The sequence below is a fragment of the Natrix helvetica genome (genome assembly GCF_964273705.1).
Source record: "Natrix helvetica genome assembly, chromosome: 7".
Lineage (NCBI taxonomy): Eukaryota > Metazoa > Chordata > Lepidosauria > Squamata > Natricidae > Natrix > Natrix helvetica.
Genome location: NC_138558.1, coordinates 245,054 through 270,475, shown reverse-complemented (window position 1 = coordinate 270,475; position 25,422 = coordinate 245,054). Strand labels below are relative to the sequence as shown.

Genomic DNA, 25,422 nt, shown 5'->3' with positions numbered 1-25,422 from the left:
GGGTCCTGACCTGATGGTAAGAAAGGACCTCCTGGTTTCCCTGAGGCTGGTTTTAATGAAGGGGGGGAGTCCCCCCAAGTCCTTTCCCACCAGCACAATTGCTCCTACTTTTGCTCTTCATTGGATTATCTGGCTCAGTTGTTTCATTACATTTGATTTCTTTTGATTTTCATCCTTCACAGTGCCAATTTGAGTTTAACATTAATTCTGTTCTCACTGTAGATTAGTATGTTTTCATGATCGCACGGAATAGGAATATTGTACTACGTTATGTGTTTTAATTTTATGTATGCTGGAACTATGAACTGACTCAGCAGACAATTGTAGTGTAATTAACAAGGTTTAATTCCATTGCAATAGAAACATGTGAAACATAGGGGAAGAAGAACTCAAAATATTAATATATTCATCTACTAAAACACACAGAGCCAGTCTGGTGTAGCGATTGAGGCTCCAGACTAGAAACCGGAGAGCCTGAGTTTTAGTCCCCCCTTAGTCCCAAAGCCAGCTGGGTGACCTTCAGCCAGTTACCAGTACTCCCTCCTGTTGTAGGAAGCAGACAGTGACAAACTTGGTAAACGTAGTGATCTGTACAATAACGAAATAATTTTCAACGATCAACATTTTTTATTCTCTCAGCATTTTTCAGACTAGCAAGAAACAACAAAGCAGGACACTAACTTGCCACAGATTTTACAAAAAATAAACATTTGAAACGTCTTAAGGGTTAAAAAAGACACAGTCAGTCCAAGCAGTCTCAGTCCTGTTTTTCATCCAATCTTCTGCTCCATTGAAACATATATTTCAAAGAAACTAAAGACAAGAAACAATGGATGGAAACTGATCTAGGAGCGGAGTAACCTGGAATTAAGGAGAAACTTCCCAACAGTGAAGCTGTAGGTGGTCCATCACTGGAGGTTTTTAAGAGGACAGCCACCTATTTGAAATAAGGGCTCCTGCCTGAGCAGGGGGGTGGACTATAAGACCTCCAAAGTCCCTTCCAGCTCTATTCTGATTGAAATATATCCCCCTTTACAAAAGAAAGTGGGGAAAGCTACTGCCAGAAAGCCAATATACAGAATAAGCCTCTGCACAAGGCTGCCCTTCAGGGCCCGCTCTTTCCTGGATTCAGGCAACGTCCGAGGCAACTGGAGGCCTAGCACAGGCGGCCTGGAAGAGCTGCTTTGCTGGGATGGCATTGGGGGCAGGGCAGGTGGTGCCAGTCCAGGAGGCCCTTCGGTTCCCACGCAGGGAATCTGGGGCTGCTGCGGTTGAGGCTCTTGGCTGCTGGCATAGAAGCAGCCGGCGGCCCTTCCACACGCAACACTCCGCCCGGTCAGGGAGATCCTCTTTCTCGTCCGCCCGCTAGGAGTGGCGCCTCCGGGGGCTGAAGTGAAGCCTTCCGAGGGCGCCGCCCTCTCCCGGGGCGATGCCGCCTGTCCGCCCCCCAAGGACCCCTGAAGAGCGGACCCCGTGGGGTGTTCGGGGGGGGGGAGTAGAACCGACGGCCTTGTCTGTGTCTACATCCGCCTGCCGCCCGTTACTCTAACCGGCGCCTCTCCTGGTTCTTGCGGTCGCCGCCGCCTTTGCCAGGCCCCCTCCCCTCAGGCGTTCTTTGCGCATGCTCCCGCGCGTTCACCCAGTTGGCCCCGCCCTCTCCCCGCCACCGAGCCAGACGGGCGGCCTCTCGCTGACTGCCGGAAAGAGGGCGCGCCTTCCGCTTCCGGAGGAAAGGCTGCCTCTGCCCGCGCCGCTCCTCTCCGCCAGGGGGACCCTCGAGAGGCGCCGCGCTGCCGCTGGCCGCTTCCCTTCTCGGCGGGATCATGGAGCGGCTGGCGATCGGGGAAGGAGAGGAGGAGGAGGAGGAGGAGGGGGGCGAGCGCCCTGTCCGGCGGTGGCAGCGGGGCCAGCCTTGCCCCTGTGAGCGGGGGCGGGGCGAGGCGCGGGGTGTTCGCGGGAGGCGAGGCGGGCAGAGCCGCGGGGGAGCCGGGCGGAGCGGAAGAGGGCTTGCAGGAAGGGCCCGGCCGAGACAGGCGAGACTGTCGCTACCACCAGGGAAGCCGCGGGGAGCCGAGCGAAGGGCGAAGGTCTCGGAAGGCGCAGGGCTGCGGTTGCGGGGAAAGAGCGGCGGGATGGCAGCCTCAGGCTTGGTAGAAAAGCAAAGGAGGAATAGAAATCGGTTCTCCTCCAACGGGGCCCTGGAGGCTCTCGGGCCTTTAGAACCGGAGAAGGTGGACAAGAAGCCAAAGGAGAACGGGGATAACCCTGGAGGGAGAGGGGTAACCCTGGTGCCTTTGAAAGCAAAATAAAAGGCCTTCTGGCGTCTCATTCGCAGGCCAGCCAAGAAGAATGTTTGACTGCCCACTTTTGGGAATTGCTTGGCTTGTTTCAGCTACCCAAAGTAACAAGAGGACTTCTTGTGCCCAAAGACTATAATGTTTCTGTGTCTGCATTCAACTTTATCAATGAGGCTTTGACTGTTGATACAGACTTTACAGGGTTCAAGCAAGGCCAGATCAAGAAACAACCTGCAGGGGCTCCAGAAATGCTTCTAATGGTTGTAGGGAACAAAATGAGACAATCTTCTCCAGGTTTCTGTCTGCCATAGTCCACTAAACAAAAGAAAGGCAGGGTTATTTTGACTGACCTTCCTCACGCTTTCCATCTTCTAGGGAACCGGGCGAGTCTGTAATGTTTCCGCCCACCTTCCCTGCGCAAGGTCAGATCCACATTCCTTTCTGTTGGCCAAGACTGGACGGCTGAGGATGGCTTCAAGGCTTCAATCAGATGGGCTTACTCGAGCCTCTTGTGGTCCCCTTTCAGATTTGAATGGAGAGCCTTACTGGTATAGTGTGATTAACTATGCGAGGCATGAGAACTGGGAAGACAGCAGTGAGGAAGCAGAGGAAGACGACGACAGTGACGGCATTCAGAATAGTCCTTACACCACATTCTGCGGTTTTCGGAGGGCCTTTCTTTGCCCGCCTTCTGCATCTCTCTCTCCCCTAAGCAGCCATCTGGACGTTACTCTTTTGGGCTTCGCTTTGCCCCAGAAACCGCAAATTACAGCTGAGGTGAGTCAGTGCTCATTTGACCCGCTTCACCTTTGGAAGCTCCCAGGTCTGAATTAGCACATTCCCTGGTAGCTTTTGATCTAAACAAAGCCACTTCCCAGAGGGTTCCAGAAACTGCTGCTGAATCAACATTGTTAAAATGTGAAATGTTGTGGCCTATTTAAGGAAGAATCCCACTCATTGTTCTGGTTTCTCTAATGAAGTTAGATTTTGTTTATTTCTGTGGTGCTGCTGCTTACTTATTGGAACATTATCCTTGGGGCCAGGCAATGGCCAGAAGTAGCCCTCGGACCATGGGGTCCCTTGTCTTCCCATCTGCTCCTTGTTCCACTGCTCCTGGGAGACAGCCGTGTGCTGTGATGGTGGGCAGCTTGGTGGATGAGGAGGCTTGTCCCTGCTCTCTTTCAGGAGGCTGAGCGGAATGCGAAATTGCTGGTCGCTGAGGAGGAAAGCCTCAAGAAGAAGGCTGAGAAGAAACGGATGAAGAAGAAGGTAACCGTGCCAGTGTGGCCCATTTGCCTCTTGGAAGGGGAGGGGGGCTGAGTGGCTGGGAAACTGATGCTCTCTTATCCTTATCCTCAGAGACAGAAGGACCGGAAGAGGCAGGAGAAGCGGAAACTGGAGCTAAAGGCAAAGAGTGAAGCGGTGAGTGTATCGTCTGGCTGCCCTGGAAGCTGTTCCCAGTGGGTCTCCTGCCTGCCGTGGGTAGGTGGAGCTCAGCCTTAATCACAGAGTAGCCCCAGAAATTGCCCCCAGTGCCAGTCTTGTGACACTCCAGCAAATCACTTTGCTCAGACAGAGATCTGAGCAGAATGTGCTGGTTTCCAACTCTGCAAATATCCCAACTCATTTGTCCAAAGGGCAGGTTAGTTTCTAGATCCTTCAAGGTTTTATTTTTCTCTCCATAGAATAAATCTTCAGCTGGACAAGATGAGGGAACTTTGGATGATGGTATCCCTGACTCAGAGGGGAGTTTCAATGAAGCCTCCCCAGACAGGAGCCTCAGCAGGAGCACGGAGGAGGTAGAGACGGCAGAGGTGAGCCTGGGCCAGTGAGTGGACAGGGGAAAAGCAGTCCACAAGGAGGCTGAGAGTCTGTTTTGAGATTTCAACTGATACAGGAAGCATATTAGTTGGGGCGGGTGGTGGGGGTGGGGGTGTTGAAGGTATCTGGTCCCGTCTGGCTTCTTTGTTTGTTTGATCCCTGCTTTGAAGTGCAGGCAGAGAAAATGCTAATTCTTCACCAACCACCAAACCATTAGAACTGCAGCAAGATGGCCTTGGCCACGTTAGGCTCCCTGGTTTGGGTATCATATAAGGTGGTGGCAGTGCTGGTTCCATTTTCCTTCCAAAGGGATGTCCGGGATGTCTTGAGTTGCTGCCTTCCATCTCTTCCCCACAGGAGGAGCTGGATTTCTCCAGCACTTTTGTTTCCAAAGCTCGCCACAAGGTAGATGCCCAGTCCCTGCTCCCAAGGAAAAAGAAAGGAGGAAAAAACCCCAGGGAGAGAAAGGCAGAGACGAAGCAAAAGGAAGAGGTGAGAGGGCTCATGTTCTGGTGCCGGGCCAAGTGCTCTCCAGTCCCCTTTTCTGAAGGGAGTCAGTCTGGCGCGTGCGCGCACACACACACACACACACACACCCCACCCTTCCTGTTTCCCACATGCTGATCTGAAAGGGAGCATCTCTTACTGGCAGCCCTCAGTGTCCATTTTTTCCATGACCCCGTTTTCTGTTGCAGCTGGCGCTCTGTCATTTAGGAAGGGACTTTCCAGTCGCTGTAAGATTTCACCTTGGCTCATATGCTCTGAGCTGTAGAAGGGGGAAGAGGGGGAGAAGGCTTCTAATTTCCCCATGCCATGTGTACATTGATCGACCACCCTTTGTCCAAAGCTAAGAATCTAAAACGTGGCTGTTTTTCCCAAGAGCGATGCTCCTCCTGCCCCAGAAGCATTTTACTTGCTCTTTTCTCTACGTTCTTCAGTGTTGGAAAATCCTTGCACGATTTTCCGTGGATCTCGCCTATTGCGCTGCCGTTGCAAAGCAAACCGATGGTTTCGATTGGCTACAAAGCCAGTCTCTCTCTCTCTCTCTCTCTTACCAGCTTACAGGATTTGAAAGGAAGCGTGTGACTGCATCAGGGAAAGCCCAGTTGAATGCAGACTTTTGAGCCTTTAAATCCATGCTGCCTTAATGGCCGGCCGGCTCTCGCTCCCCATTCAGGTCTGTGGCTGGTTGGTAGAGTCTCATGTGTCCCCCTCATTAGGGCCGGTTCATAAGCTCCTCCTTGATTCCGGGTAGGGACAGAAGGAATACGGGTGGTGAAGGCATGAGGCGCAACTGGGAGACCCGGAGTTCTAGTCCCATCTTAGCCGTGAAAGTCGGCTGGGTAACTGAGCCAATCCCTCTTTCACAGCTCAACCCAACTTACAGGGGGGTGGTTATGGGGAAAATAGGAGGAAGAGGATTGTGTACGTTGGCTGCCGTGAGTAAAGTAATAAAGGCGAGATAAAAATAAACTTCAAAATTCAACATTTGGTGAATTATTTCCTGTCTTCCGGAAACCAGCCTCCTAATCTGATGATCTCCAGGTGTGCCTGGTCTACTCTGCTACCTATCCAGCGTGAAAATACTCAAGTCTTCCTTTTTTTTTGATGGCGCCCCCTGTGGAAATTCCGGGAATGAAATCTGCAGTCCTGAATTTGAGTCCTTGTGCATTGGGGGTGCGGTTATTTTCCCACTTCTGTTCAGCAGAATTGGAGAAATGTATGGTTTCAAGGGCTGCTCTGTCTTATCTTTCATAAATTTGTGGCCAGCCATCTCATACACATGACAACTGCGTGGCTCACAAAAAGGAACAAAACCAGTAAAACAACCTAAGCCCACAAAAATAATATAAAAATAGTATCCGGGGAAGCTTACAACCCCTCATGTTAGCCATGGGGCAGGCTGGATGGCAATGTCAGGTGTCTCCTCCTCCTCCTCCTCCTCCTTCTTCTTCCATCTTCAGAAGCCTTCAGAGCTCCAGTTGACTCCAGTGGAGCAGAGCCTGGCGCTGGCAGGTGAGCGGCTGGAAGCGCTTTCTTTCTCACCGAAGCTGAGCTGCTGTGGCCTTTCCATGCCTGCCCAAGCAGGCCGCTTCCTGGATTTGGCAGTTCCTCCTCATACTGGAGAAATTGGGGTGCTGCAAACTTTAATTCTGGGTCCCTTAGGAAATAGAATGAAGCGATAGGAAATGCTTGTCATGTTTTCAGATGACGTAAAATTAAGGGAGAGAATTTCTTAGAAGACAGAATGAAGTTTAAAATTACTTAGATAAGGTAGGGAAATGAGCTGAAATTTTAAAAAAAGGAAAATTTAAACAAACCCTCCATGGAAAGAACAAAGATCAAACACATGCTTGCAGAGTAGAGGTCCCGGCTTGATAATAATAATAGTGAAACTGTTTTAGAATAGTATTAGATGGCAGATGGAATATGAGCCAGTCATGGGATATCGCTGCAAAGAAGCCAATGGAGGTTTTGGCCACCTCTGCAGAAGGATGGCTTCTACTGTGCAATCCCAGAAAGCTCTTGTCTCTCAACTGACTCTGCCTCACTCAGACACCTTTGGCTCAGCTACCACGGCCAGTTCTATTCAGAGGAAGTCAGTGGGGGTGATGGGGGGGCTCAAAGCTTAAGTCCCACAAAGAGATTGGGAACAGATGGCTGGGGGCGATAATGGCCCCACTTCAAGGGGAGCTAGAGAGTTACTCGGTCAGATTTCAGATTCCTGGGCTGGGTTTGATTTTGGGGGGGGGGGCTTCACAGTCCCTTCCAATGAGAGGGCTGTGTGTTGGAAGGGCACAGGGTTGCAGGGTCCTTTGTGAGCCGTCTTGCTTGTAGAGTAGAGCATTGGTCTGGGTCAGGTGACGGCTGGGCAGGACATTTGGGTAAGTCGGAGGGATGCATGTAACGGTGGTGGGGTGAGATCAGTCATGGACAGGGTTATTATTCAAAGTGGGTCAACCCGGATGGATTTCCTGTGGAAGCCTGTTTTTCTTTTTCTAAAAAGTCTACTTGGGCGTCCACTATATGACAGGGTTGTCCTGCATTTCCCATCTGGAGGACTGTGGGTCCTGGAGCTTATGCAAAGGCATTGGGGAACTGCCCGGCTTTCGCCTAAACGGTCAGAAGGTTAATTCCACATCTATGATTTCCTCGTTTTAAGTCACCCTTTTCTCCTGCTCCAGATTGTGGAAATGAAGCTGCAAAGAAGGGGCTCTTTCATGAGGCCGTGCTCCTCTTTACAGAAGCTATTAAGCTGAACCCCCAGGAATACAGGTGAGCTCGGCTTATTGGAGGGACTGGGCAGCCTTGCCTCCACCCGCCTCTGCTGCCGTCCTTGGCCCTGGGTGGAATCGGTGCACCTGGGCTTGAATTCAAGCCTTTTCCTTCTCTCCCCAGTGCAGGCAACTGTTCAGGCTGAATTTGGCCTTGAGAAGAGGTGCTCAGGGCGGGGAGAAGCTTTGGCTTCTGGGGGCATCTAGCCCAGGCCGAGGGAGGCTCGTGTGTAACACACTTTGTGGAACAAGTAGCTCCTGCCTGTTTGTAGACTTACCTGGGCTTTCCTCCTGCCTCCCACAAACCATGATAAGTATTCCGCTCCTGGGTCCAAGTGGGGTGAGATTCCTGTTAATGGCCAGGATGAGGAGGATGGTGGCGGCGGCAAAGTCTTCCTCGTGCATTCTAAGGAAACAGTTGTGTCGTCCTTAGCACGATTCAATTAAAACTGCCCTCTTGCTTCATACCTCCCCTCCTGCCTGCCTTGGGAAGCCTTTCTGAGCACACCAGTCGGTCCCCTTGGGGCTGCAGGGAGGACGGAGTCTGCTTTGCTTCTTCTTCTTCTTCCCTCTCTGAAAAGGTGGGAAGGAAGACCTGCGGCCTGGAGGGGGCGATGGCGGGCTGCTCTCCACTCCTGCTGACTGTCCCAGGGATGGGAGCAAGAGAAGGGCCCCCAGGACCTGCCTCATCTCCCTCCGACCGACCGAGTGACCCGATTGGAGGGGATTGTCCAAGGGGGACTAAGTGCCTTAAGAAGCGGAGGGCAGGGGCCAGGGTGCCTGGCGTGGTTGGCTGACCTTGAGGTTAAGGATTTGGCTGTTTGGCAAACTCCAGAATGTGCTTTGTAGAGAGCTGCTTGCCTGACCAAGGCACATTGGTGTGGGCCTGATTTAGCTTGGTGGAGGTTCATAAAATGGCAGATCTGTTGGGAGACGGAGGGAGTTGTTGGAGGGGGTTGGTATTCTGTTGGTGCTGGGTGGATCCAGGGAGGGTTGAGGGAGGGGCTCCCTGGAGACGGGAGGACCCAGCAGTATCAGTATCATCAGAAAGGGAGCCCTGCAGAGTCAGCTGGACTTGGGGAGGACAGATGGAGAGTCCCAGGGAAAGCTTGACCAAAGTTCAGGAAAGAATTATTTCCCCCTTTCTGGGCTGGCATGGAAATACTGAAAGGAGCTGGAAGCATTTTGGGGCAGTGAGAAGGCTTTTGTGTGATCTAGCCAGGGAGGGAATAAGGCACCTCGCTGCTGCAAGGCGACTCTGCATTTGGGGTGTTAAGAAATACAGATAAATAAAAAGGCATCTAGTTTGTTAAATGAAGGATGCTGCCAGTGCAACCTGTTTATTGGAAAAGCACTTTAAGAACTGCGATTTAGAGAGGAGTGTGGTGCTTTCCACCCCCTTTCCCCCCCTCTGGGTAAGCTCCAGCAAAGGGAGGGGAGAGGAGGAGGAGGAGGAGAACATTCCTGATGGTTCAGGAGGAGCAGCCCCAAAGGGCCTCTCATCTTACCCTCTCCCCACCTGGACAGAGGCCTGCATCTTAGGTCTGTAGTGGTCAGAAAGCCTGGGATAATTTGGCTTGTATCCCTGCTCTGTCCTCGGTGGGAGGAGGAGGAGGCCAGGCATCAGGGCAATCAGCCTTTCAAGATGGGAGGTCTTTGCCGACTGCTCTGGATGTCAGTGTGCACTGTTTCTCTTCAGCATCCTCGCCAGCCTCATCTAGTTTATCGCTCAGCTGCACCTTCGTTCTGCTTCCAAGGCAGCCGTAGAGAAAGAACAAAGTTTCGGGCTTTTGCCTTCCCCTGGGTCTCTTCCATCGGCTGGGGAAGGATATGAGTCAGGGGCACAGCTAAGACAATGCCAGCCAGAGCAGGCGGGTTAAAAAAGTGGAGGACAAGCCGGGCTAGCCCTGGGGCTCTCGGGCTGGCTGGTGACTCCAGAAGAGGGCCCAGCCGCTGTGCAAAGGGAAGCGGAGACTCTGCTTCTGCCTGCCTGTCCTTGGCCCGGAGAAACTTCCCACGCTTGAGCAGAGAGGTCAAGGGTGAAGCTGGCCCCTTGGAGAACCAGCAACAGAAATAACCTGGAATGAGCCCCTCTGCATAACAAGAGCCTCGGACCTTCAGTAAAGAAAATTACAGAAGAAATGGGCTGGCCGTTATTGTTGACAATCTGGTTGAGGTTAGAGGCTGCAGACAGGACTCCCTAGGAGGTAGAGCGCCTGCCTGACCTCTTTCCCTCCCTCTCCCCCCAGGTTGTTTGGGAACCGCTCCTTCTGCTATGAGAAGCTGCAGAGCCATGCGGAGGCCCTGCGAGATGCCCAGAGCGCTCTGAGCCTGCAGCCGGGCTGGCCCAAAGGCCTCTTTCGCCAGGGCAAGGCTCTCCTGGGCCTCAAGGTACTCCAGGCCGGAGGGGCAGAGTGGGGCAGGGAGGGGCCTGGGGGACTCCGGCTCCAGGCGACCCTCCTGTCTGTTCCCCAATCCCCAGCAATACGCGGCTGCAGCCAGGACCTTCCAGCAGCTACTCCCGTTGGATGGCTTCTGTGGCGATGCAGCCCTCCAGCTTCAGAAGTGCCAGATCCAGCACTCCCTGGTGAGCCAGGAGGGGCGAGGGGGCTTCCTTTCCTAGCTCGGCTCTGAGGCCAAGCAGGGTCATTCTGCTGCAGGCTTGCCTGGATGGTTTTCCCAGGGCGCGCAGGCCTTTGGCCCGTGAGGCCACCTGAGGGCTTCCGTGGAGGAGAAGTGTTGGGGGACAGGAGCCCTTGAGGGATGGGCCCTTTCTGCAGCCGTTTCCCTTAACCAGGCTCTCCTTGGCAAGAGGCGCTCTCTGTAAGTTGAGCCCATCCTTCTGGCCTCCTTAGCTGGCCGGCCTGCTGGTTGCTCTGATGCCTGATTTTCTTTCCTGCCTTCCGGGTGTGAGCAGCTCGCAGCAGCCTCCCCCAGCGGTCTCTTGAGGTGGTCAGTGGGGTCATTTCCTTGGCTTGACCAGTGAGCCACTTTGGGCTGCCCTCAAGCCACAATTGCTGGGTCTCCGCCGAGAGCAAGCCAGCCATGCTGGGCTTCCAATGCTGTCCCCTACCAGGCAGACTGTGGGATCCTCTTGTGATGGCGTCCAAGAACAGCCGGCTTCTCCGGATACTGAGGCAGAGCCCCCATCCCTCTGAAACATCTTTGGCTTGTGGTGGTTGTTGGTTTCACCAATGAACGAATGGCCGCTTGTGTGGAGGAGCTGCCCGAGACTCACCCGGTGCCCTTTCTTTGGCAGGAGAGCCGGCTGGGCTGCTCCCGCCGTGACCGGGACCTCCTGCCTGTGGAAACGCAGCTGCCTCTGCCTGGTAAGTGGGAGGGGTGGTGGCACAGAGGTCAGTCCCCGGTCAGTGCTAAGCCTGGCTGATGATGGGCACAGGGTGGACAAGGGCTGCCTGGCAGGTGTGCAGAGACCAAGCCCTCACCCGCCACACTCTCTCTCCCTGCCGGTCAAGGAAAGCAGCCAGGGGGGCGGCGGTGCCCAGACAGCACAGCCCAGGCCGTTGCCACCACTCAGCTGGCACCTCCGGCTGAAAAGGCCCCAGTCAGGTGAGGAGCAGGGAGCCCCGGGAAGGGGGAGCATCCCCAGCAGGGCCAGGCTCTGCTTGCGGGGGAATCTGAAGTAACAAAATGACAGCCAAGCACTCGGCCAGGGTCCAAGCTTGATTGCAGATGGGTCCCCAGACCCTTGAGGCAGGGTGGGTGAGGGGAGAGAGACCCGGTGGTCAGTGGAGGCTCGCGTGGGCCTCTTCTTCCTGGGGGTGACTGACGTGCTCCCTTGCAGGGGGTGGTTTGCTGTCTGGGTGGGCAACCTGGCACCCAAGATCACCCACCAAACTCTTCTTCACTATTTTCAACCGTAAGTTGCTCTGCTCTTCAGGATGGGGGGGGGGGGGGGGCTTGTGGCTCCTTCCCCCCTTCTGGTGACCGGGAGGCACCCCTTGGAAGTAAGGGGGCTGCCAGGGCAGACCAACTTTGACATCCACCTTGTTTGGGGCAGGTTTGGCCCCATTGACTCCATCCGGTGCCTCCCTCGCAAGTCCTGTGCCTTCGTCAACTACAGCCACAAAGAGGCCGCTGAAGCCGCCTACGCAGCCCTGCAGGTGCAGCTCCTCCCCCCCCCCTTTGGCCCTCAGGTGGAGGTCAGGATTCGGGGGGGGGGGGAGGTTTGGATGCACATACACACCCAGGTCGCCTGGGCCTCCTGTGGTCTCAACCCCCACTGGTGCCGGCCGTGGGTTGGAGGGCTGCCTGCAGAGGAAGCCCACCTGGCCCCTGGCATTTCTGCATTGATGTCGGGAATCTCCCTTGATGGAACCTTGGGGCAGGAGGCGGGGGGGATGGGGAGACCAGTGGCTTCTCCTCTCGGCTGCTGCTGGCCTCTTCAGGGCTGGCTTGAGAAGCTGGTTCTGGCAGCCGAAGAGGTGCTCGGAGGGGGGCCGAGGGGAGGTCTCTGGCAGGCTCTTCCCCTCCCTGCTTTCTGGAAGCCTGCAGGGATGGGGCTCACTGGTCGGGTCCTCTCCCCGGTGGGCATGGCAAGCAAGGCTCTCTTCACGCCCTCTGGGGTGCCCAGGAGGGAAAGGGCAGAGGGGGGGAACACACCCCGCCCACCCCGTGTGGAGGCGGTTGCACTCCAGGCACTCCCCCTGCCTTCTCGGGGCGCCACCCTCACCGTGGCTCCCTCTTGCCTTTCTCCCAGGGGGCGGAAGTGGAAGGACGCAAGCTCATTCTGCAACTGAAGCACCCCGCATACGCCACTGCTGCCCCCTCCAAGGCCTCTCCTGGGCTGGGATGAGGGCAGAGGTCACGGCTTGAATGGAGGTTCTTGGGGGCCCAGGCGGGAGGACCCTCCCTGCCTGCCTGCCCGACTGGAAGCTGCCTTCCTAGGAGGAGCCTGCTGTGGACAGGAAGGCCCCTGAAGGCAGTCCCAGAGGGAACCTGGGAGCATGGCCGCTCCTCCTTCCTCTGAAGCCGCCCTTGGCCCAGTCTGCTTTTGGGGCTGTTCCAGATTTGGCTCCCTCCCGTAATGAGGAGCTGCAAACCCTTATGCTCTGGGGCTCCTCCGAGAGGACTTTCCTTGGGCCTTCACTGAGGGACCGTGTCTCCCCAACCTGCTCAGGAACTGATGTTGGTTGCCTTATTTTTATATGGTTCACAATAAACGTATGAAAAGACATGGCTTTTCCCCCTTCGGGGCTGCCCTGTGGTGGAGGGTGCTGGTCCCCCCCAGCAAGTGCTTTGGCCGGCTGGCCCCAGGCTTGGTCAGAAGCTGGGCTCTCCCTTGTGGACCCCCTTCAGCCACAGCTGGACCCACCTGGTCCTCCCCCCCTCCCCCGCTCCCTCTCCTGGGGACAGGGCCCACCATTCCCTCCTCCCCAGACACGGTGGCCCTTGCCGTGCTTGGAAGGGGCTCTGCCCTCAGCCTCTCCTCTCCTCTGGGCCTCTCTGCTGCCGCTTCCTCTTGCACGCATGCTTGCTGTCCGTCCCCCTTCCCAGTCCCTGATCAGCCTAGGTGGTGTCCATTCTCCCCTCCCTGCCCCACCACCTTCCTCCTGTGGCCTCCCTCCTTGTGTCAGTTCGGCTGAGACCCTCCCTCGCTCCTGAGTCTTCCTGGCTGTGAGCCTCCAGGCCCCTCTTCCCTGGCAGGACTAACCTCGGGCAGTCCTCCTGCCAGCCTTGCTCCTCCTCCTCCTCCTCCTGGGGATCTTTCTGCCCAGCGCCTGGCACTGGCCCAGGAAGGCCTGCCGCCCTGCTAATCTCCGGAGCTGCTGGGCCTTCGCTGAAAGAGCCGCCACACACCGCTTCTGCCTTCCAGGGAACCGTTGGCACCCCAGCAGGCCCGGGAAGGAGCAGCCCAGCCCTCGCAGGCTCTCAGTGCTGCTGGGGGATCAGGAGGGTCCTGCTGCTTGACCTGGCAGCAGCTGCCGTTGCCTGCCACCAGCCCCCCTCCCCTCCACGGGTCCTGCGTTTCCCACCCCCAATTTCATGGGTCTCCGTGTCAGGTATCCGAATTTCCGTTCCCAGGATGTGGATTTCAGGCAGCTGGGGAAGGAAAGAAGTCCAGCATCCCAGGGAACACGGAGGCCGCCTAGGGTCCTCCTGAGTCCCCTAAGGGAGAGCAGCGGGCCAGGGCCAAGCCCCGCTCTGGAGGGTCTGCCCCACAGGAGGGAAACACTTTCTCTCTGCTGCTCCTCGGACTTTTCTCGTCTGGATCTGCACCAAGGCCAGGAAGGAGGCAGGTCCGTGGCTGGCAAAAGTGCTCCTGACCTGCTTGGGAGTCATTTGCCAGACGGGGTTGCTGGGTGTCCCAGAAATGCTTTCCCACAACTGTCGTCCTCCTCGCATGGAGTGTGTGTCTCCCCTGAGCCACTTGGCCTGAAGGGGAAGACGGGTGAGCTCCCCACCCCACACCCCACACCCCCCGCAACTTCCTTTTTTTTTTTCCCCCTGATGAATTTTGAAAAATGGATTCGGGTTGCCCTTGTAGACCTTTCACGAGGGCTTCCCCATTTTGGCCCATCCAGGAAGGCTTTAGGGGCTCTCTCTCATACCTGATGATGGTGAAACTGGGACAAGGCCAATTTAGGCCCTGCCACAGGGCTCCCTCCGTATTTAGTCAATTTGCCTGGCTGGTCTCTGATGGCCTAGGGGGGGAAGGGGGGGAAGGGGCAATCGCCAAACATATTTCTGTGTCAGGTTCAGCTGAAATCTGATCGTTCTGCCTGACTTCCCGAGATGGAATTTTATTTCTTTCTTATCCCCTGATGATTTACATTTCCAGCTACAGGATTAGCTGTAAGGTCAGTGACCTGGGAAAATCCAGGGTTATGGGTAGAGGTTCCTCAAGTCTATTTTCAAATTTTGAATATTTTTTTAAAAAATTATGTACCCTGTTTCCCCGAAAATAGGACCTCCTGGGTGTATATGGCTGTTCATGTCACAGTATCCTTTACAAAGAAACCTTACGTCCCTCCTATTTAGGGGAGCTGAGGAGGAGGAAAAGCCCTGGGCGCTCAGACCCAGAGAGAGGTGGGGGGGGGGGAACTTGAGGCCCATGTGCACACACAAGGCTTTTCTACGTGGCCTTGGGGAGGGGGCGCAATTCCTTGTGGGTGGCTGTACCTCATTGTTCACAAAGACAAATAGACCAAATGCATGCTTTTAGGGGGGAGTGTGAAGGGTGAAGCCCAAAAGACCCCCATTTCTGCTCCCCTTCCTAAGAGATCCTCCTGAGGAACTCCGGTGCAGCTGCCCAGGGCAAGAGGCAGGTGCACAAGTAACAACAGACTTGCAGAGTCCCTGGGTCAAATTACTCTTCTACTTTGACCAAGGAACAGTTGGCAGGGATCTTGGAGGTCTTCTAGTCCAACCCCCTAACCAAGCATGACCCTCCACCATTCATTTCTTACAAATCTACAGGGTTGAAGCACCCCCAACATCTAGAGACAAGTCATTGCACTGCTGAATTGCTCACCTCCTCAGGGAATTTCTCCTTAGTTCTAGGTTGGATCTCTCTTTAGTAAGTTTCCCTCTGTTACTTCTTGTCCTGGTGTCAGTAGGTCTACCCTCTCCTCTCTCTGGCAGCCCCGCAAATATTGGGGGACTGCTATGTCACCCTTGGTCCTTCTCTTGGTTAGCCTGCATGCAATCTTATCCTAGGTCGAGGCACATGTAGAGTCTCCTGCTTGGGCAGGGGGTTGGACTAGATGACCAACCAACTCTGTTAATCTGTTGTCGGGATACAATTCCAGCTTTGGCTTCCTTCCTGCCCACCCATCCCACTCACTGCATCCCACCCAGAGAAAGGACTGGCCAGCCAGTCTGTCTGGAACTGTCAACAGGCCTCCCTAGGAGGACGAGCCTCAGGGCCAGCAGCCACCACTTAAACCAGGCACCAACAACCCCGGGGCATAGAGCTACCCTGGTGACCACCTAAACACTGCACTACTCTCCCTGCTCTACTTGCTCCTATGCAGGCTGGTTCAAGGGAGGCAGGGACGCAAAGGGTCCCCTGGGTCCCTGGACAGACCTGACCGGAGCAGGTCACTCGATCCCACTGCTGATACCATGAACTGCCCTGGATTCTGCTTAGAGGAGGAGCCCATTTATTGCAAGGATTATGGGGCCCCTTCCTTCCAAAGAAGCCTGGGGAACGAGGGAAGAGTAAAGGCTCTTGTGGCTGTTGAGGCCTGCAAAGCTGGCCGTTTTGGGGAACCTGGGCACCATCCACCTCCATCCTACCTGGAATTATTTCTGAGGTTGGGCAAAACTGGCCTGTCAGGAGGGCAGCTGGGCTGGGGAAGCCCCTGATGGAGAAGGGAAGGTTGGGCTTCCCTAGGTTGCAATTCCCTATGTAGGGCTGCCCTCGGAGGAAGCTTCTCCCGTTCAGATGGGCCCCTTGGGTGAAAAGGGAGGGTCAGCGAGGGCCTGATGCCCTGGAAAGATGGGGGGAGGGCGGCCTTCGATTTATTGCAACTACTTCACCACGGGGGGGGGGGCGCACCCTGCCTTTGCTGCCCCTAGGAAACAGCAGGCGGGGAGGGGGGGAGGAGGACGGTGCCCTCATGGAGCTAAGCGTAGGTGGGTCGGGCTTCCCGGGAGCCGTCAGGTGAGGGGGCTGGAGACCCTGCCCTTCTCCGGCTATCGAGAGAATTGGATTAACATGCGCGTGACGGAGGGGGCACGAGAAGAGTAATTAATCACCAGTTAGAGAAAATTAATACCAACCGCGAAGTGTGTCTGGAAGCAGCGAGACAGCTAATCAAGCGGAAAATTGGACAAGGAGCCGGGCTGAGAGCGGAGCCGCGGGGCGGCTCGGTAGGCAAGCGACGGGGTGCTCTCTCTCACACACACACACACACACACCGGTCACATTGCTGATCGGACGCCCTTCCGAGGCGGCCGGTTCCCCAACGCTGAAGGCAGCGATTCCCGCACCCTGCGCGTCTTCCCAGGGCTCTTGCGGAGAGCGCCTTTCCGGGGCTCTGGCTCACTCGGCCGTTGGGGAAAGCGGCGGCGGCTGCGCCGAGCGGAGCAACGGCGGGAGAGGCGCTGTGGCCCGGGAGCATCTCGACTGCTGCGTACAGAGGGCTTCGCTCCTCCAGCTCGCCTTCCGGGCTGCCCGTCAGCTTTCGGTCCGAGGGGCGTTAACATCCCGGGAGGCAGAGCAACGACTGAATGTCTGTCCGTTGGGCTTTCCTTTTTAGTCAGGCAGCGCTCGCAGGTGTCCCTGCACGTTTCACCCTTGTCGCCGGCTCCTCCCAAGGGCCACACAGTGCCCAGCCTCCCCCCCTCCCAGCCTTACCCTCTTGCAGCGGCCAGAGAAGAGGAGGCCATGAGGGGGGGGTTCCCCTTGCTCGCCCCTCCTGGCCAAGTGAGGCGCAGGGCTCCCCCTTGGGGGCGACTGCTCTCCTTCCCGAGGCACCCTCGCCCGCTCGACCCGAGGCTTTGGGTTGCACACGCTCACCAGGGAGTCCCTTTCCACTAACTGTGGGCCCAGTAGGGCCTCCCTCCGCCCGGGCGCTCCAAGAGAGGTCCGAATCCTGGCAGCAACTTTCCAATGTTTACAGCTGCCGCGGGCAGAGGAAGGGGGGGGGTGTTTCTAGTCCGGCTGCCTGGGGAGGGGAGTGCAAGGACCAGCGGATGGAAGCCTGGTTGAGCGGGCGGCATTTCCTGACCAGCCCGCCTCGTGGATCGTAGGGGCGGGCGGGGGACGGGCTTTCTAGAGGATTTCAGGCAAAGATTGGAGAGCCTTTATCTGAGGATGAACCAGAAGATCTCCAACGTCCCTTCCAACAAGGGTTCTGTTGACGAGGAGCTTTCCTTCCTCCTCCAATACTGACGGCTCTTTTTCATCAGAGGAGGGGGGACACCATAGCAGTCTTCCAATATTTGAGGAGCTGTCACAGAGAAGAGGGGGACAACGCAGCTTCTCCAAAGCAGCTGAGGGCTGAACAAAAATAATAGATAAACGCTTATTAAAGAGAGATCGAATCAATCTAAAATTAAGGAGAAATTTCCTGACAGTGAGAACAATGAATCAGTGGAACGGCTTCCCCCCAGACGTTGTGGGGGCTCCAGCACTGGAGGCTTTTAAAGAGGAGATCGGGCAGCCACATGGTTTCCTGGTCGAGCAGGGCATTGGATTAGAAGAGGTCCCTTCCAGCTCTATTTACTTGCACGTCCTTATTGTATTTAGTTCAATATCTTTTCAGTTCATTCCTCCACCACCCGCTTCAGCTGATACAAAGGGATTAATATCAGTCATGTAATCAGACCAGACTTGCTCTGTCACTGACAGATCCTCTCAGGGGGGCCCTGTTTGGTGGAACAATGGGTGTGCTTCAGACAATCCCTGTTCTCCATCGAAGACAAGGCTTCCTGTACCGCCTACCACAGCCTTAAGGAGCCATCCCTCAAGGGCTGCCAAGGGCCCCTCCTGAGGAAAGACTCTGGATAGCCGTGGACTGGGGAGATAAGGGTCAGGCCCCAACAGAAAGGCTGTGGCTGCCCAAACGCCAAGCCTCTCGACAAAGTGTAGCCCTTGGGAAAGGCACCTTCTTCCGTCGTTGGCCATCGCAGGCTAACGTGGCTCTCTCTCTCCCCCTGCAACCCCCCCTCCTTCCGTGGTGACTTTGGGTCCCTAACTCCTTCTCAGCCCCACGTCCTTTCCTGGGCCACATTAAGGATCGCGCATCAGGCAAAGTGTTGCTGCCTTCGTAGGGCTTCCCTGCTATTTGGGTTGCCATTGCCGAGGGCATCCTGGCCACCTGGGAGGCTTGCTGTGCAGACGTCTCAGCAGCCCTTAATGCCAGGCTAAATCCAGGTAGCATCCTGGAGGACAGGCCCCTTCTTGGCACCCAGTCCCCCTCGGGACACACCTGGTCCCATTCAACATCTGCATCAGCTGGCAGAGGTTCCAAGAGTTTTGGAATGGCGCTCCCATCCAGTGAAAGAGTTAACTCCTTGGAATGCCCAGTCAAATCCCCTGGGGGATGTAGAGAAACAGGTGGCCTTGATTTCAGAGGCAGGTCAAGGAGGTCCTGGCAGGGCAGGCTCCTTCTTGAAAGAAGGCCAGGAATTTGGGCACACCATTATCTCTAGCCACGCAGATCAGCAGCTGGGGGAAGGACTGTTTTTGCCCACTTTCACCTGGCTGCAGCCCTTCCTAAGCCCCTTTGGTTTAGCGGAGGTCCCTGTGCCCTCCAAGTATCCAGCTAATATTGCCAACCCGAAGTTGCGAGTCATGCAAAATACTGCTCTTAGCCAGTTAACCAGGCCAACTGTGCATAGACAACTTTAAAGTCACTTCCCCACTCCCTCCCTGTGACTTAGGGCCTCACTGTCTGAGGGATCCAAATTGAGAGGGGAGCCCTGCCCCAAGGCTGTCCAAGACCCGTTTTCCTGTCTCTTGTGGTGTCCAGGTCGTCAGGGAACATCTGCACTCTCTGGGAAGTTATGCTTGGCCCTCAGAGAATTTGTGACAATCCACCTCCTTCTCATTGCAGGAGGACACGGAAGCCCCTCTAGTGTTTATCTTTATTTAAGCATTTAGCTTTTTTTAGCCTGCTTTTGCTTTGTGCCTTTGTTAGCCAACTAAGGACTTGCCAGAGGAGAATCAATACTATTTTAGGACATTTGGCTCATTATTAAGAGAACTGAACAAGGAAATAATGGGATGTGGCCAGTCTATTGCCAGGCCCTTAGGCCAGCAGGAAAGGGGGGGATTCAGAGGGTCCCTGAGCTGTCCAAAGACCCACCGCTGTCCCACCATTCCACATTCCAGCAGTTTAACAAGAGACTGCACCTACACACACACACACACACACACACACATCTTTTGAATCCCTGAGTCAGACAGGCTGCCTCCTTAAGGAAACGAAAGCGCATCTGGACAGATGCCTATGTGCACCTGTGTGCCAGACTCATTCCTGCCCGATGAACATCATTTACCTGCAGGGAGACGCCAGGAGAACATTTTGTTTCTGCTGAGGGCAAAACCATTGTGGAACAAAGAGACGCCTAAAGGCTTCCTGCTCCCCACTTGCCCCGTGGAACTCCTGCTGCTCTGCCTCACCCGTCCTTCTCCTTCTGGGGCAGCCATGAGCATCCGAGGGCCTCGACCCTGCTCCACGACCCTTATCTCCCCCACCTTGCAAGCAGGAGGAAGAAGCCTCCTGACCGGAGGACCCGGCCGGGGCTGGTGATGAGCTGTCCCCAGACGCTCTGAACGTCGAGGAAGGGCCAGGCAGCCGCCTCGAAGGAGAGCCCGACCCGGCCCTCCCTTTGGGGCTGGATTGTGCAGCTTCTCCCGGCAGTTCTGGGTAGAGAAACCGGGCGCTTCCCTTGGCCGGACAATTCGAATTATTTCAGAATATTCAGCTTGGCTGTTTCCATATTTTGGGGATCCAGGCCGAGAAAACAACTTTGCCTGTCTGCTTTCCTTGCAACCCCTCTGAGGGTTCTCTTGCCAAGTCGGGCCTCTTATTCCACCCCGGCTGCTCGTGCCGGACTTTTTCTTCGGGAAATTCGGCTTTTGGAAGCCGCCCCACCCCCGCCCTCGTCCTTCTGGCGGAGGGCTATCCAGAAAGACCTCCGCTGCTCTTGACCGGGGGATTCTCCGCGCCGCTGGGCCTCCTGCGTTGGGACGACGGCGACCGGGGAGCTGCCTGCGGGCGGTGGCGGGGTTGGTTTCTGAGGCAGCTGTGGCGTTCCTCCAGCCATCCCCTCCAGGCATTCCCTTCGATTGCAGCCGACCCCCCCCCCCGGCAACCCTCCGTGGGAAACGGGGGAGGGGGGCTTCTAGCGCAGCCCTTCTGCCAGGTCGCAAGCGCGGATGCCGCAGCTTTCCCGCCTCGCCTCCCGCTGTCTAGCCCTGACTGGCCGGAAGGCCGTCCCGTCCCGCATTCCCCGGGCAAAGGTCGCCCGTCCCGAAGCCGCTGACGATCCTGTCAGGGAGGGGGACATGTGGGGCGGACCAGGGCCCCTTTGGGGCTTGTCTTCGCGGAGTAGGCTCTTGCGTTCCGTGGTAGAGGTTGGCTGGCTCCCGGCTTGTGGCATTGCTCACCCCGCCTTTCTTGGGGGAGTCCGCCTGCAATTTGTGCCGTCTCTCCCTGCCTTCTCCGTCCTCGGTGGGACAAGGTTGCTCTCTTTCACCGGCGGAGCAGATGGCAGAGGCGGCTCCCGGCTGATAATTGAATTGTTCTGGGCGAAGGCGCGGTGGGGAGGAGCAGGAGAGGAGCCCCGCCCGCTCAGCTTCTGTCGGGGCCTCAGCTCGGCTCCATCTTTCTTCATTAGGAAGCCCTCCCCGCCCCCCCGCCCCCGTCCTTTGGCTTCCTGCTAGGCTGCTTCAGTTGGGAACGGTTTTCTGCCTGCAAACCCCCCCAGCCGGGATCCAGGCCAACCCTGAGGTCGCAAAGACCCCGAGACCTTTTCTCCAAAGGCTTTGAGCCCCTCCAGCTGAGCCAGACGGGATTCCCCACCTTTCCTCTACCGACACCAAGAAAGAGTCGGGCCCCGATCTCCCGGCCGCTCCCCCACTGCGTGGCTTTGGCCTCCGCCATTTCCTCGAACTCTTGCAGCGCTTCAACTTCAACTAGGCTTTCGGCTCCCCACCCACCCCGACCTCCTCCTCCTCCTCCTCCGTCAGCACACAAATGCTGGAAGCGGGTTTGGCATCAAGTATGCCCCTTTATTCCAAATATGTACACGCACACGTGACCGAAAATGGGGGGGGGCAGCGGTGGAAGGGCAGAAGGCGGGGTGGCCATCCGTTCCTGGAGGGGTCTCCTGGCCGGCTCGGTAGTCTGGGTTGCAGACCCAGCGATGCCGGCCTGGGATCTCTCAAGAGCCCGCTTCTTCGCCTCACCACCGCTCCGAAAGGATGCGAGCGGCTACTCTAGCTCGGGCCGCCATCTGCTCTATTGCCACCCGCTCTCCTGCTCCGTAGGTGCCCCTGTGGCGCCTCACCTAAGGAAGGACACGAACTCACAGATAAAATAGCCGTGGCCACAGGAACAATGGGGCGCTGGAATAATAATAACAATAACAACAATAAAATTAAAATTTTAAAAATTGCACCAAAACTTCCCCTCCACTGAGAAAAAGGGAGCGGGGAGGAGAGCGGGAGGGAAGCTGCGGGGAGGGGAGCCAGGCGATCGTCCACCACACGCGGAATTGCGGATCAGGAATGGGAGGAGCGCTTAAGGTGCGGTGCATGGGGGGAGGGATGGAAGTGGGTGCGGGAATCCAGGAGAGACAGATCCAGTCCGGGGGAGGGAGGGGCGATAGGAACGGTCTTGTAGCCCAGTCTTGTAGTCCTCAAGCGGCCATGCTATCCAGAGACAAGAAGGGGGGAGGCGGCAGCTGGAGGAGGCAATTCTCCCTCCCGTATTGCCCCCTCACCGGCCCTCAGTCTCCCACGTCGATCTCTTCCTCCTCCTCCTCTTCCTCGCCGTCGGAGAAAGGGTCCGTGGTGTGGCGTGAGGCGCTGGGTGAGGGCGGGAGCGACGTGCGGGAGAGGTTGCTCCCGCGGGCTCGGGCAGGTCCGGAGACGCCCGGGGGCTCCAGCTCGGGCATGCTGGCCAGTTTCTCCAGGGCGGCGGGGGGCAACTTCTTTAGCGACTCCACGTCGGCCTTCATCTCCTCCAGGTCTCGCTTCAGTTTGGCGCGGCGGTTCTGGAACCAGGTGATCACCTGCGCGTTGCTCAGGCCCAGCTGCGCCGCGATGTGGTCTCGGTCGGCGGGAGAGAGATACTTCTGGTAGAGGAAGCGCTTCTCCAGCTCATAGATCTGGTGGTTGGTGAAGGCCGTGCGCGACTTGCGCCGCTTTTTCGATGGAGGACGCGGCCCAAAGGCGCCTAGCTGGTCCCGGCCTGCAGGAAAGGCAAGAAGAAGCCGCCTTGCGTCAGATAATTTGGCCGGCTGGCTGGTCAACCTTCTGAGCCCGGGCTTGGTCTGCCCGCGCTCTCGACCGCGCCAGGGCCAAGGCAAGCGGAGCGGGGACTCAGAAGGGCGCTAGAGTGCCTAGACCAGCTGCCTCTCCTCCTCCTCCCTCCTCCTCCTCCTCCTCTGTCCAAGCCCCTGCGGGCATCGCCTCCCGGAGCGAAAGTCCCCCTTCTGTTGTGTATGTAACTGGGGGGGGGCACCTGGGCAGGAAGGAAAAAGCACCGTCACTGCACCCTAACTCCAACCCCACCGAAGACTACAATCCTTTTCTGTTTCAAAATGAAACCCCTTTTGGGGAGCGCAGGAAAGGCCCCTTTAACACATCTCCTCCGATATTGCGGGGCCGAAGCGGTCTGGATGCGAACATTTGGAGCCAAACTGAGGCCCGTGAAGGAAGGGTAATCCCCACCCACTCGAAGGCCTGGGGTGAAAACCCCAGGAAGGCCCAGGCGTTCCTTAGGAGGCAGCAGCCCCTTCGGAAGCGGAGCCGGCGAGAATTCCTTGCCTCTACCCACTGGTCTCTCTCCCCTTTCAGGCGGAAGGGATCAAAGCCTTCCCAGGCCTCCCAGCTTGGCAGGATCCCACCGCCCAGCCGCTAACCGGGCAAATGTTTTTGTCGCCGGTCCCTGGGAACCCGATCCTCCAGCGGGGTTAGGGGTCCGCAGGGATTAAGCCTCTCTTGGATGTGTTAAAAGCGCCTAGAGAAATTGATTCTATAATATGAAAAAACGCTCTCCGAAATCTCAAAGCAGGATTCAGACCGACCGGCAGCGATTTTTTCGCTCGGATTTCTTGTTTTCCGAATCCCGCACTTGCTCTGAATGTAAAGGACTCGAAGGGCTGGCCTCTCCCGAAGAATTTTTCTCAACCTCCTGACCCGTATCTGAAATGCTTGCTTCTCCAGCTAATCGAAGTTGTTTTTGTGCCTTCTATTTTCTAGCCATTTTACGTGGAATAAATGCAGAAACACCGCCCAAGACAGCGTTTCAGTAGAGCCTAACGAAAAACAAAGATCTTTACAATAAGCTTGATTGACTGAAGAAAAGAAGCGCAAATCAGCTGATTTTGCCTGCCCCCTTTTTTTAACAACACCCCCCCCCCCAAATAACTGAGGTATTTTTCCATTTACACTTTTGAAAAAAAAAATAGCGGAAGGCTAAATAATTATAAAAGCAGAGCAGGGAAGAAGAGTGGTGCAAAATATTCCTTGGTTTAGTAGGAAAATAAGTTTTATATATATATATATATATATGCTGGTTTTGTTGTATTCAGGTCTTTTCCCGTGTAAGGAAACATATATTATGATTATACTAATTCTAGTTGCGGCTTCAGTAAACTCTCGTCTAGCTCACAGTTGTCTTTGCAATTTCATTCTTACTTTGGGAAGGAGATTTTGCAGGGAGAAATCTCTCAATTTGACTGCCCAAACTAATTTCTGAGCATCGGTGCTGTTGTTAATTATTTTGTTTTATTATCTTAAATTGTATATCGGCCATATTCAAAAGTTCTGAAATAATATTGCTTATTATTAAATTAAAATACTAAATATTTATTATTGTAATAATTGCGATGATGATTTTAAATGAAATAAACATCAGTCTTTTTTAAAAAATTACATAGAGATTTAAATAAAAAATTAAAACTGAGATTCAGGTGGAAAATTGTTTTAGAGAACAAAAAGATTATAACAGTGGATGCAGATTCTGGCTAAAAGTGGGAAGGACCAATTGATCCCGGCCGGATTTGAGCTGGGCGTGGATCGCTAGGCCTCCAAGCTGAGGCCGGGCAGGATCCACGCTCCCTGGATGTGGGAACAAAAAATTAGGGTCGGAAAGCGGGTAGCGGTGGGGAACAAGGGAGGCCAACTTCAATACCTAGCGGGACTTGCATCCGAGCTCGGCAGCTTGGATTACCGGATACTCCCGCTGAGACTGGACAGACCTTAACGTGTCTGTTTCTGGTCGCCCAGCGGGAGCGGAGAAAACGGCCCGGTAGGAGCTCCAGAATCAATTGCCACAGCGCTTTGCTGCCCGCCCGCCGCCCGCCGCCCGCGAAGCTCCGCTGGAAAGTCTGGAGCGGAATACCGTCGGAGGAGGCAGGGCTTCTGGATTCAGCCGAACGAGCAGATCCGAACAGCGGCCTGAGGAAATCCGCCGGCTACCGGCGGCTTAGAGCAGACATGAAGACGCCGCCCGGGCTGTTTTTGAGGATCGGGACGTGGGAGAAATTCTGCGGCCACAAATCACTAGTGGGGCGACAGGCGAGCCGCCCTACGCTTCTTCTCCAAACCGAGAGCTGCCGCGATGGGGTCTTCCAGGGCACTGCGAGGTGGAAGCAGCCCGGCTTCCTTCAGGCATTCAGGCCCTTTGCAGCAAGAGACCCCCGGGTTCCCGCAGAGCGAGTTGGGAGCGGAACTGACGGCCTGACCCACTCGGCTCTTCCCGTACCCCTTCCCGTGGTCAGCCGCCCTTACCTTCGGCCGCCTGAAGCACGTTGAGTTCCAGCCCCTTGAACGTCTTGCTCGCCAGCTCCTCCAGGGCGCAGAGCGGAGAGTCGGGAGCGGGCACACCGTTCCGCGGGGTTCCAGCTGAGCCGGCAACCTTTTCCAGCAGGCGGGCGGAAGGGGCTTTATGCCCGGAAGGTTTGCTGAGAATGTCTTCGATGCTGAAGGGTGTTAGAGGTTTGCTGGAATTGGCAGGGGGAGGGAAGTGGTCCAGGGGGTTCCGGCGCCTCTCTTCTGCTGCGCCCGGCTGCCGCAGCGCGGGAACAGCCTTCCCTTCCTTCGCGGATGTCATTGCCGGGGGAGGGAGGGAGGGAAGGGGGAAGGACAGGCCCCGGCTTGTCCCAAGCGCAGAGCGGGCCGGTGAGGATTCAGCACCCCCTGCGGGTCATTAAGAGGCTGCCCTCGGGCCTCAAGAAACAAGACGCGCCAGCCTTGGATCGTGCTAAGCAGCCCACGACCAGGCCTAGGCGTTCAGAGTGGCACAATGCACCCGCCCATCCCCCTTCTGGGTCGCCTCTGTTGTGGCGCGGGGTGGGGCGCCCGTCGGGTCTCCTGCGCC

At 56.1% G+C, this 25,422-nt stretch overlaps 2 protein-coding genes across 5 annotated transcripts; one reads left to right on the top strand and one right to left on the bottom strand.

The window, feature by feature from the left end:
- Window positions 1-1,692: 1,692 nt before the first annotated feature.
- Window positions 1,693-12,588, top strand: TTC31 (tetratricopeptide repeat domain 31). Of its 4 annotated transcripts, XM_081959890.1 has the most exons (15): window positions 1,696-1,920; window positions 2,824-3,074; window positions 3,483-3,566; window positions 3,657-3,719; window positions 3,983-4,111; window positions 4,476-4,610; window positions 6,083-6,134; window positions 7,304-7,394; window positions 9,643-9,784; window positions 9,876-9,980; window positions 10,653-10,722; window positions 10,870-10,963; window positions 11,199-11,273; window positions 11,415-11,517; window positions 12,114-12,588. In XM_081959890.1, the coding sequence occupies exons 1-15, from the start codon at window positions 1,824-1,826 to the stop codon at window positions 12,207-12,209; spliced, it is 1,587 nt and encodes a 528-aa protein (XP_081816016.1). In that variant the 5' UTR covers window positions 1,696-1,823; the 3' UTR covers window positions 12,210-12,588. The 4 variants fall into 4 exon arrangements, with proteins under 4 accessions (XP_081816018.1, XP_081816017.1, XP_081816019.1 ...); XM_081959892.1 differs by lacking the exon at window positions 4,476-4,610 and having other exon boundaries at window positions 1,693-1,920; XM_081959891.1 differs by lacking the exon at window positions 11,199-11,273 and having other exon boundaries at window positions 1,695-1,920.
- Window positions 12,589-21,823: 9,235 nt separating this feature from the next.
- LBX2 (ladybird homeobox 2) lies at window positions 21,824-25,155 on the bottom strand (the record flags this gene model as incomplete). The annotated part of the gene is made up of 2 exons (XM_081959896.1): window positions 21,824-22,287; window positions 24,834-25,155. 2 exons carry the CDS (start codon window positions 25,153-25,155, stop codon window positions 21,824-21,826), a joined length of 786 nt encoding a protein of 261 aa, XP_081816022.1.
- Window positions 25,156-25,422: the final 267 nt, after the last annotated feature.

Excerpts from the sequence above, each read along its gene's own strand:
- TTC31 (XM_081959890.1), top strand. The coding sequence starts at position 1,824 with ATGGAGCGGCTGGCGATCGGGGAAGGAGAGGAGGAGGAGGAGGAGGAG. Across the intron at positions 6,135-7,303 it reads GCAGAGCCTGGCGCTGGCAG|ATTGTGGAAATGAAGCTGCA; the intron begins GTGAGCGGCTGG and ends CTCCTGCTCCAG. Across the intron at positions 10,723-10,869 it reads AACGCAGCTGCCTCTGCCTG|GAAAGCAGCCAGGGGGGCGG; the intron begins GTAAGTGGGAGG and ends CTGCCGGTCAAG.